At 43.6% G+C, this 12,181-nt stretch overlaps 1 protein-coding gene across 2 annotated transcripts in view; it reads left to right on the top strand.

The window, feature by feature from the left end:
- The window catches only part of nell2a (neural EGFL like 2a), a 92,903-nt gene extending 85,162 nt beyond the window's left edge, over positions 1–7,741 (top strand). The window contains exons 18-20 of one of the 2 annotated variants that reach the window (XM_080474611.1): positions 547–723; positions 3,904–4,128; positions 6,902–7,741. In XM_080474611.1, coding sequence (XP_080330737.1) covers positions 547–723; positions 3,904–4,128; positions 6,902–6,943 — 444 coding nt within the window. In that variant the 3' untranslated portion in view covers positions 6,944–7,741. The remainder of the gene's footprint in view (positions 1–546; positions 724–3,903; positions 4,129–6,901) is intronic. The other variant, XM_080474612.1, reaches the window with a different exon arrangement.
- The last annotated feature ends 4,440 nt before the right edge of the window (positions 7,742–12,181 follow it).

Below are 12,181 nucleotides of genomic sequence, written 5' to 3'. Positions count from 1 at the left end.
TTCTTTCTACTTTGACACCCAGAAATAAAATTTTGTGGTTCTCGTCATTGAAAACCCCATTTAGCTGAACCTGCACTTGTGAATCAACCTCACAGTATTTCAATTTAATAGATGACACTTTTTTTTGCACAAAAAAGAGCCATTAATTGACATGTCTCCATGTTATTCCACTGTCTCTGCAATAAACACCACCACCTTTATTTTCTTTATGGCTCCGACTCCTTGAAGAGGTAGCGGCATCTTGACAAAGGTAATGAGTTGAATTGAGGCCCGCAGCAGTTGGGAGGCCCCCTTAAATCACCGGGACAACGAGGCAGCCGAGTAGCACTTCTTCACACACCACGCTGATGAACAGGAACTCGAGAAGAACAGCTCCCGCGTCAGCGTTCATCAAATTTATTTCAGTCTGCTGGGTCTTCTCTGAAGCGCCAATTGAATAACCGTAAAACACTGCTTCCAACGAGCCGTCATTACCTTTATTTACTATCAACATATATGTTTAATGATCCCATCAAAAGAAATGGCTTTGTGCTTGTTGGTTCCCAGGCCGGCCAAGTGATGTGCCGCAGGATGGTGTGCGACTGCGACAACCCCAACGCCGATCTGTTCTGCTGCCCCGAGTGTGACCCGCGACTGAGCAGCCAGTGCCTGCACCAGAACGGCCTGCTCACCTACGGCAGCGGGGACACCTGGGTGGAGAACTGCCAGCAGTGTCAGTGCCTGGTGAGTGAAGGTGGAGGAATTCGCTCCGAGCCATCCGGGTTGATAGCGAAGCACAGCATTAACGCTGTGCCGCAGTGCCCACACATAGAAAATATAACAAATACTCCCGTCTCCATGGAAATGCCCATCAATGAGAGATGCGCTCTATAAAGAAAGTCAAGGAGAATTTATTTATATATATATATATTTTTTTTTTTGTGGCAAGAGAGGAGTGATTAGGAGGTGAATGGGAAGGTTGCCGAGAGGAGAAAATAAAGATTAGTTTTCATCGTGTGCAAAAGGAAAAAAAGAAAAGAGTGGGTGATTACTGAGATTTTAAAGAATTCAAAGAAGTGTCTGTACTGTTCGCTCTGATAGAATTACATGTTTTATTGAAGGATACTTTCAAGGTTGAAGAGAGGAAGACGTGTGTATCTATAGCTCGGAGGGTGTGTCAGTGAGTTGTGCGCAGAGTGTGCTCGTGTTGATTGATGAGCACACACATGTGTGTGTCCGGTAGTTTGAAGCGCCCTCTAAACATGCAACGCTATTCCTCATACTAAACAAAATACCACTGTGTTCAGAACCCGAGCGCGCCGTCATGAGACATACGCACAATTTCCTTTGCGTTCCCATCTTCTGCCTGCGCTGACCTTTTTAAGGGTTTACGCAGCGCCTCTGTTCCAGGCAACGGAGAGGCATTTTCCAAGTGTTTACCAATAAACATGACAGAGCGGTAAATCTTTCCACCTGTGAAAGCCATTCCTCCCAACACATCCGTATGCATATTAAATGCAAATGACATGCTTTACGTTCCAACCCTACTGACTTGTCTTACCCGCACTCTGGCATGCTGTAACACACACACACACACCCTGGTGTCACTTGTTCTGTTGAATGACTCACAAATCATCATCACCGGGGATCTCAGACAAGCACTTTTCAAACCCCCTTTTTCTGCCTTTTAGCCGCTATTTGTAGCTTTTAAAGATCAGCCATACTTGGCGCTAAGATACTGTAAGTTGGCTCCAGTCTGACAGATTTATGGTCTGAGAAGCAACAGCAATGTCATTTCTCCCCCTCCCTCCTCACCCGCTATTGTAATGCTGTCCCGGTGCCCGGACCTCGAGGCTACGTTTTGGATTTCTTACAGCGAGCCATTATAGAAGGGCTTGAAAATCACTGCTCAGCTGAGAGGCAGCGGGGAAGCGCAGTCGGCTGAAAATGGGTTCGCTCGGCTTCACTCTCGCCGCGGCTGTGCTCACTGTAGGCACTTATATATGTTGACACAAGCGGACGTAAAAACACATTTTGACAATGCAGGCATGTCTGTCACAACAACAGAGTGCACACACCCACATGAATACACACATATAAGGTGTAAACATTGGTATGCACGTCGTATACACATGTTCACAATTGCGGGTATTACTGAGGCACTGCATGCCCAGCATATGTCCACACACCCACACGAGGCACACTTAGTTAAAAGTGAACAGACGCACAAAGCAAAGCAAAAGCCCACCAGCATGTGTTACCACGAGCGCCACTTGAAAGGGCGAAAGAGAAGGCTGCTCTTGCGCCACTGTACAGGGGGCCCCGCTATAGCGTGACAGGGACGTGAAATGAACCTTGAACGCTGCTACACTTAGCAGAGCCGTGGCCGTCCAGGACTCAGCAGGGGCCTGAAAATACACAGTGACAGCAGGCAGATGGGCCAAAAACATCCTCCCGAGACTGGGATGCGACTCCTTTTCTACAAAAACCGCGCAATCATTTGAAATCAAGACTCTGGCCTTTGCAGACCGTGCAGACGCACGGGCCTCCTGCCATTCCTTATCTTGTTAAATCACCAGAATATCAAATGAGCTGATTTCTGTAACCGCACGTGCAAGTGAATAAAAAGGAGGAATGTGAAAATTGCTGGCTAATTTCAATGCAAAGATAAATGTTAGCAGATTTGATCTCCTGAGAGCTCGTGTAAAAATCATTCACATATACAGTATGCAGCTGTATCGTGAAATCTTACATGTATGTGAAGGAGATGAGATCCATGTAGATACTGTAAATCCTCAAAGGGAAGCCTTTTCAAAGTAATAACCTTCTAACATCACAAAGACATCAAAAACCACCTTCAACTTCAGTCTCCGATAAAGCTTTATTTCTGCTACATTGTTCTGCACAAAAGCCAAATGAAAGCTTATTGTGTACCAAATCTGTTCCTCCTTTGTGATCATAGGCCGCATCTGCATAAGCAGCCAGAGATGATAGCGTCCCATATCGCAGTGTGGAGCAGACACCTGAAGCTACAGTCAATCCCTCCACTCTGGCTGCAGGCAAAGAGTGCTACCCCGGAGTGGGGGGGGGGGGGGTATTTCCCACTCTAAATGTTTACACACTGCACAGAGGCAGAGACCGGGCATTAGCACTGTGTGTGTCTGTGCTTTATAGCCAGCCTAATTTACTCCAACATTTCCAAAAATGCTGAGCCGGGCGTTTTTCAGTGATATTAAATATCCCCGGTGGGACTCTAGTGTCAAGCCTCTTGTAGCTTTGTGTGTGTGTGTGTGTTTGTGTTTGTGTGTGGGTGGGTGTGTGTGTGTTGTATCTGCTGCTGTGTTCATACGTATAGAGTAAGGAGTCATATTTCACTTCCCAATAAGGTGTGCGGCACAAACGCTCATGGATGACAGTGTAAGCAGAAGTGGGTCAGGCCAGAATGATGGAGCATACATTTAAGAGGCCTATTTGCAAAGATGGTCAAAATGTCTGTTTGTGAGGCCAATGGATTGTGGCAGCGGGGAAAATCCAATAAGACTTTCCGCGCTGAAAGTTTGCTGTGAGATTAATATAGGAACAACAGAAAGACCAGAACAGGTCAATTAAAAAGCTGGAGCGTTTACCTCTGCAGTGTAAAGAAGAACTGCTGACTTTGGGAGAAGATTGCTCTGCTCATCTATATTTTCTTGGTACCTTAAGTACTTTTTTTTTTTTATCAAATGGAGACGGTCCCTCTAGCATACAAATACACAACGTCAGGAAAAATATGTTTATTTGCACGAATACTTGTTTAAGCACAGGAAATAATGCGATCATGCCTTTGCAGAGTCAGTTTTGAGGGTTTGTCTCCCCCCCACCCCCACCAATTTTCTTCTGTCAATCTGTCTCTCCACCTCAAATTCCCTCTCACTGTCTTCACAGCAGGGGCAGGTGGACTGCTGGCCTCTGCCCTGCCCGCCCGTGGACTGCGAGTTTACGGTGGTGCCCGAGGGCGAGTGCTGTCCCCGCTGTGTCACCGACCCCTGCCAAGCAGACACCATCCGCAACGACATCACCAAGACGTGCACGGACGAGCACAACATCTCACGCTTCAGCGGCTCCTCCTGGATCAAGCATGGCACAGAGTGCACCCTGTGCCAGTGCAAGGTAAGCCGCCGGCCTCGCCAGGAGCATCCAAACAGCAGATTACAGTTCATCCAGTTCAGCCGCAGACGAGACACCAGAGGAAAATGGTGTGGAAAGTGAGAACCCTTTGTACTTTTCTCAGGGAAAATAGAGTACGCGGCGGTCCGGCCTTTGGCCCCCGCGACAGGCAATTTGAGTATCTTCAAACACCGCGCTGCAGTATTTATTACCCATGTCAGGAGATGTTGGTGTAGTTGGGCCTGCGTGAACACGAACCTTTAGAAAACAAGGGTCACCCGGTTCCTAAGAGCAGATATTGAGCGGGTCACAAATGGAGAAGTGAATCAGCGGAGGGAACACCGGAGCTGTTAAGTAAACCAAGATATATGCAGGGAGAGAGAAAATCTGATTCTCAGACACTAGAAGGAGACAGCTGCAATTTTTTGTTTATTTTTTATTTATTTTTTTACAAGAGCACAATGGAGAGCAGAGAGAATAACTAATAAGAGAAGATGGTCCATTTGATTTTTGTTTTTTTCCTTTTAAGTGTCTTCGTTTGAGATAATTAGGAAACAGATTTCTAAAGTGTTTATTTTTTAATCAGTTTACAAGTAATCTTTGTTATGTGAAAGCATTTCTTTGATATTAAGGAACATATGCCTATGTTCTCGTTTGATCTTATCTATACAATCGATGCTACTTAAATAAATATAGACAAACGTGAAGCCATTTGCTGCTTAGCTCATTATACATGAGATGATGAAAAAGAAGGATGGTACACATCCAAAGAAAACAAACCATTTGTCTTTCTATAAAATGCTGCCACATCCCCTCATTGAAGTGGTCAACGGCGCTCCGGCTTCACTTGGAGTTTTTTAATCATGTCAAGTGAGATCTGTAGTGTGTGCTTGATCTCCTTCGCCGCATCAAAGCAATGATTCTTCAGTTTGACCCCATGCAGACAGGAGAGTTTGGAAAACACACACTTAACCTCATAATTGATATCCACGTGATGATTAAGTTCGTCTGCTCTGAACTTTCTCTCTCAAAGTGAGTTTTCTATTTGAAACTTCTGAGCTCCATATATGCTGTAGCAGCGCTACGCCACACCGATGCTTTTTAGGTTTGTATGGACACGCCTTACCTTGCATGTACTGGAACTGGCACAAGAGCAACCGTTTGATTCTCGGTGAGCTTTCATTTGCTTCTCTCCTGTCGGCACCGGCAGCTGCACCTACAGGAAGACGTTATTCTTGCTTATTGACGGTTGTCACCTCCGATTCAGTGGGAGCTGACATCCTGCTATCAAGCTTGATTCAGTCCTCCCGTTCATGATTCTCATGTTGCATGCTGTTGCAAGTAATAGACTCATAAGATTGCTTTATTCCTATAATCTCCAGGAGGCTTTAAATGCCTCAAAATATTACAGTAGGGCAGAGTTCTCACTGCGTGCATTCCTGTGAGAAAACAAGCCCCGTGCCTGTGGTCTTGTTCTGGAACCAGCTGCATCTCCAAGCGGGTTAGTTCACAAGGAGCATGTCCTCACGTGAAGAAGACTGCAGACGTGCGCGTGGTCAGTAAAGGAGAGGAGCATATTTAGATGTTGGCATCACGACTTGCTGGCTTCTTTATGCTCCTGAAGTGTGACTGTGCTCTGACTATAACTTTCCTATAGCGCTGCCTAATGAGTAGGAACAGCTATTCATGAAGTAACTAACCCAAACGACTGAAAAGAGAGTAAGAAATACAAGTTTCCATTTCAGGGGGTTGCGAATCGGGCTGCTTCCTGGTCAAAAGGCAGCAACTTGCATGTTGCTTAGCAACCGCTGGGCGATGACAAGACTCCTGTGTCCAGTACATATGCTACATTAGAATGAGCCTATTCGCCAGGAGCGTTCCCGTGTGCACCCAAAGAGGAATTATTGGAGAAGTCGGGCCAAACAGAAAACCTGCACTGAGAGAACATCTGTGGGCCTCTGGTCTCCTGGTCCTCTGCCTCGGTCCCAGCTCGCTCCTCCGCTCTGTGTAAAACACAGCCCACGTATGCACCTGCAGTTCCTCCAACGTGTAGAGCAGCATCGAGGGAAACTTGGGGAAAACTCCTCTAATTTGCTCGAGTAAATCAGGTGGAGAAGTTTTGTTTTTGTTGTTGCTTCCGAGCAGTCTCAGGGAGAGTAACCTATGCAGGCAATATCCTCTTCATTACCCACCGTGAGAGTAAATTGTTTGCATCAGCTGCAGGATTAATCCCCTAAGACCGACTCCCTTGCCTGAGTTTCTCGTATAAAATATTCTCTCCCTGCCACATCCCAGACAAAAGATAGACGTCATTCTCGGTGGACTTCCACTAAAATATTCAATGTCTTTATTTGTGCTATCTTTCCTAACAGGTTCGTATTTGTTGGCTCGGACGCGCATCTCTTCTTTTTGAAACGTTCTGTACTGACATTCAGTGGCGGATTTACCCGACTGAAGATGTCACCATCCACTCCTCCGCCAACCTTTAATAATCTAGGGAGTTTATCAGTCCCCCAACTTTAAAGCAGAATGACTCGGTGACCATTCACATTTGTATTCTCAGTAAAAAAAAAAAAAAAAACGTTGCTTTGGATCAGTTGGTGGTGAAATGACACCCAGAGGAACTGTAAATGCCAAACTCAGTCTGTATGCTGCAGCCCCCCCGACGCCAGCCGCAAATATTATCTGCCGTGTTTCAAAGAGCGTTTGCCCGAGGTTAAAGTGTGACACTAATCCACTTGTGTCTCTTTGTCTCCTCTTTCTTCTCGCCTTTCAGAATGGACACATCTGTTGCTCAGTGGACCCCATGTGCCTTTAGTCCCGGCAGATCTGAAGGCACCTGTACAGCGTTCTCCATGTAAAAAAAAAAGGAAAAAAAAAGAAAAAGTAACACCACCCCTGTGTCTCCTCACTGTCCCTCTCACAGGCGTGGCTCAAACAGTGTTTGTTTGCGTTGTCAGGATTGGCTTTGGGCTGCAGATCCGGATGAATGGAGGTTATTTATCAGGACGATAGTTCATACAACGTCGAACACGGACGGTTGTACAAATTTACCCTTCAGGTACTTTCTCCTCAGACTACATACAGTTTATAGCTCACGTTATACCGTCTTTACAGTAAACCCCACCCACCTGGCACCTCGTGCACGTTAAGCATCAAAATTGTTCTGCGAAACTCTCTGCGACGCGCGCCTGCTCCCTCAACTCCTTTATACCAAATGCAAACCTATGTCATACCAAACCGGTGATGGACTACGGCTTCCGCAAAACCACTCTCTTTGTTCTGTCCCACCACTTAGAGTGAACCTCCAAGGATCACCGTTTCCTCCTTCAAACCATTGCTACATGAATCTGTAAGATATTACTATTACTGGCATGACTGTGCTTGATGTCCAAACATTTTTGCTGATTTCTAAATTCTTAACGATGATGATACCTTAGGTAGAGTAAAGGCAGTTAGAATAAGGTTCTGTTGCCACTTTTATGAGTCGTCTATATTATGTGGTGCTTTGTAGCATTTTGTTCCATTTCTCTTTTTTGTAAATTTGATTTCCAAGCTTGTTATTGTGTAATAGTGAAATAAAGTATTTCCATTTACATTAAAGTCATGTCCTTGGCTTCTGTGTTGACGCTGTTCATATTGTTTGCGTATGAACACAAAGTTCCCACTGAGAATATTCGGCTTTACAGAAGAAAAAAAAGTAATTTAGGTCTCAGTTTTAAATGCAGCAACATCAGTTTTCACGAATCACCAAAGCCGCCAAAAGTACCCACATTTGTCACTTAATTAAGTACCGATAATGATGTCACAAATTACCAAGAAGTGCTAATTTCACTGCTGGAGTGAAACTAAGATTATATAGCTTCTGAAATGTGTCTCGGTAAATCTTTTCAGACACCATTACACATTTTTGGGGGGGAATACATGCATACATGCATACACAACATGACTACTTTGTACTACCATGAATTCACCTGCTGAATATTCAGAAATTACCCGGAAAAAACTGTTTTATCAAAATTGTGAATCACAACTAAAATCATTTTCTTGGATTAAAAAGTGTAATGACCTGACTTGGAGTAATAATAAATCCAAGAAATAATACCAATAACAATAAATCAACACTACAACCATTTAAGGCTTTGTGTTTTAATTAAAGCATTGCATAGTGTATAATTATGAGGACAACTTAAACGCTACAGACGAGAACATGGTGTAATTTAAATGTGACCGTTAGAAGCTGAAAATAAAAAATCTGCCGTTTTACCCATTTTAGAGGGATTGAAATGTGTCAACACTTTCTTCATCTTTCATAGCGTTTTCTCCAATCCACGAGGATTTAGAGCGGAACTCCGTTGACTATTGGCGATTGAAATTTGCACTGTGGACACAGTCACCAGTCTATCACGGGACAAACACATTGAGAGAGACAGTCAGACGTACAGTGTTCAAACTCCCATCTGTTGTGGGAGGAAACTGGAGAAAAACCAACAACTGCTCAGGAAAAACATGTAAACTCCGCACAGAAACATCTCGGACTCAAGGTTTCACTATCAGACAACAGACTAACCGCTACGCTGGCGTCAGTACACATTATTCTGAAATACAGGAAGTTTCTTCATTTGTTCATACAGTCAATGAACTCGATTCCTCTGGTTTACTTTCTCTCAGTAAAAACAAGAATCAAGTCTTTTTTTTTTTTACTATGTAAATTGTGTCCAAATATATTAAGTTAATGAAACAAAGTAATGTATGCTAGACATTCTTCCCCACCTCTTTAAATTGAGTTTGGGTATTCTTCTTAATAAATAGCCGTCACGGTTGATGGAAAAGAAAGTAGAAAACACAAACGCGACTGGAGCCATCAGACTAATAAAACCCCAAACGGTGCAGCACAGCCGCAGGCACACGTCCTTCTGTTTTGCCCGGCAGTGAGCAGGCAGGATCCTGCGGGAGCCCATAATCTCACTGGCTCGGAGGGGGAGAAAACGTCGTCGCAAAGACCAGCTGAAAGACACAAACACAAACGTCCCACATGGATCCACTTTGTTGTTCAGTGAAGGTGGGATGCATGTTGCAGTCTGTCTGTGAGGGCCAGCTGTTTTGCTTTTTTTTTTTTTTTTTTGTTGGCTGAGCGTGGATCCCTTCATGTTTGCTGGCCCCTTTCTTTTTGTTCTATCTGGTTCTACAGGTCTCAGCTCAAGTTGCTTCCAACTCCACCGTGATGCTCATGTTGGACGGGAGGCTGGTCATTTATTAGAAACAGGAACAACAAGCACATATATATATATATTTTTTTAAGTTTGTTTTGACATTTTTACAGTATAATATCACAAGGAGAAATCTAGAACATGAGGGGTGTGGGTACAGGTCAACATTATTATATATTATTAACGCAGTGTTTCCAATGCGACATGCTTTCGTAATGTTTGGACAATACCTCACGTGCATGACTGGGAATGAAAGATTTAGAAATGTTTCCCCAATAACTCCTAGAATAATCATAAACGAGCAGTAAGATCTACAGTATAATACATATTTTGCTGGAACAATGTGAAATTCCCAACTCTGACACATTTTCTATGAATAATCACGTGACTCACACACACACACACACACACACACACACACACACACACACAAGTAATACTTTATGGTTGAATGCTGGACTTCCGAATGTTTTTTCTCCAAAGACATTGTTGATGAATCACTGTAAGGATCCTCCAGTGAGCCACAACATTATGATGACAGGTGAAGAGAATAATCACCTCTTTATCATGGCTGCTGTTGGTGGGTGAATATTGTGCGATTTTACGCCGGCGTGTTCGAAACAAACTGAACTCAATTGAAAGTGACGGCTCAGCGACATTGTTGGCGCGTCACCAAGATGCCTGCTCTTGTGAGTTATTCTCCGTCTGAAGTGTTCAGTTCAAGTGGTGAAAGGGGACAGACTGGAGATGCGGTCATGGGCGGGTAAAGGCTAAATGATGTGGACGTTCCCATGGAAGGAAACCCTTTGCAGATTACAGGAATTAAAAGGTTGCGATGCTCCAGCGGTTCAGACAAACTCTGTGTCTGATGAGCCGTCAATGAGCTCTAGGATATGAAGCCATCAGTGTAAGTAGTAAAACTCTATATGCAGCCTGCAATGGTTGCACCTATTACTGATTAAGGTTTTAGTTTAACTATACTGTTATTCACATACTGCATATTCAATTTTGTTTTGTTGTTTTGTTTTTTGTTTTTTAGAAACGACAGAACTATTAAATCAATTCTGTAGACGAATTACTGGTTGTCAGGATAGTAAACATTATACAGTAGAAGTCTTTATTGCTTGGACAAACAAAGGAAAAGCATTATGCACCAATATCTAATATTTAAAAAGATGGATAACAATGGGATAGAAGGTGTTGTGCTGAGTAGGTGATAAGCTACATGAGATAACAAATATATACAAACAGGATTGTGGCAAAACAGTTAACGTTGTACAGAAATAATATATATTACGTATAGATTCAGAAGTATGATTTGAGTTATTCACTGATGACCAATGTTCTCTGCACTGCAAAAAAAATAAAAGCAGCAGCTTATGAGAAGTCATGTGTGAAATGAGTAAATTACAGTGGTATAAGAGGGATACGTTTAAATAAAACTGAATCAATTTGGAAGCCGAGATCCACACCCAGGAGAGATCACAGATGACAAATCATGATAAGAACATAAGAACAAAACTATATATCTAAAAAAAAAGAAAAGTGTGTGTATTTCAGTGAGATAAGTCCGCCTGAACATAAGATGAGCTTAGAGAAGGAGAAAAGACAAATCCTTGACATGTACTGGGAGGAGGACAATGTTAGAAGGTATTAGAATCTGTATTTGCATAGTAGCACTGGTGAACAATTGAAATGTGAAGAATTGAACAAAGTAATGTCATTTTAAAGTTGTTGACTGTCAAGCATTTAGGCCAAATAGTACAGGTTCGCATAGGAAAAGTGAAATTAAAAAACTCATTCATTCATTAATGGATCAAATAAAACACATGGATTTGAATATTTTAGTCAATTATTTAAGATTACCTGTAAACTTCTTTTCTTATTATTTTCCCCGTTGTCGGGATGGTTTCTACTCAGATTTCACTCTGATAATACACATGGTGTAACTAATACATTTTAAAATAGTTAACCAATTAAAGGTTATAAATTATGAATCAATCTGATCAAAATCATTGGAAATGAGTTTAGGCTACTATCAAACACTGACTCACCAGTTAATAGAAACTAAAAAAAAGCAAGAAGTCTTGTCTGGGCCTGTTCACACTTTTGGCATCAAAACGATCGAGCAGGTTTTAATTTTTAAATTCGGCCCCTTGTGTTGGATCCACTGTCACGTCCACAGATCTGGATGCAGAGCAACGTCTGTCCCGGGTTGTAGTTGTACACCGATTCCCTCCCCTCTGCACTTTATCCCGCGCCTCTGGAGACGGTAGCAATACTTGTACCGCAGAAGAACACTTAAAGCTCCTAATACAATTATGTATCCGTTCCCAGCCACAGATAAATGAGTTGAGCGAGGAGATGGCTTTATTTCCCTGTAGAACCGTCCCTTTTCCACGGCTCCACCTCGCAGCTGCTTCCATCAACAAGACACGCAACGTAAACGGAGCCCATTTATATTCCGACGCACTCGCCACTCACTTCAGATTTTTCGGTCTCCCCCTCTCTCTCTCTCTCTCTCTCTCTCTCTCCTCGAAAAACTTTCTACCTCAGGTTATGATGACTGCAAAACTCATCCCTGAGTTGAATGATAGGACAGTGGACAGTGGGCAGTTCGCAGCGGCCGCTCGTCGGGTTGGCAAGGGCACCATCTGGCCCCGCTCTGGTCCAGTGGCTTCTGGCTGGTGGTGGCGTGAAGCCAGTGGGCACCTGAGTAGTGGTGGCGCAGCAGGGCAGACTGCTCCTCCAGCTGGCTCCTAAATGTCCAATTTTCCATGGCAGTGCTGAACCCCACTGCAACAGATGCCTGAACCCACGGGGAGCCCACTTCACTGCCTGTCCTA

The sequence above is a fragment of the Lipophrys pholis genome, assembly GCF_963383615.2.
Source record: "Lipophrys pholis genome assembly, chromosome: 11".
In the NCBI taxonomy this organism is placed as follows: Eukaryota; Metazoa; Chordata; class Actinopteri; order Blenniiformes; family Blenniidae; genus Lipophrys; species Lipophrys pholis.
This window is presented reverse-complemented; position numbering and strand designations above follow the sequence as displayed.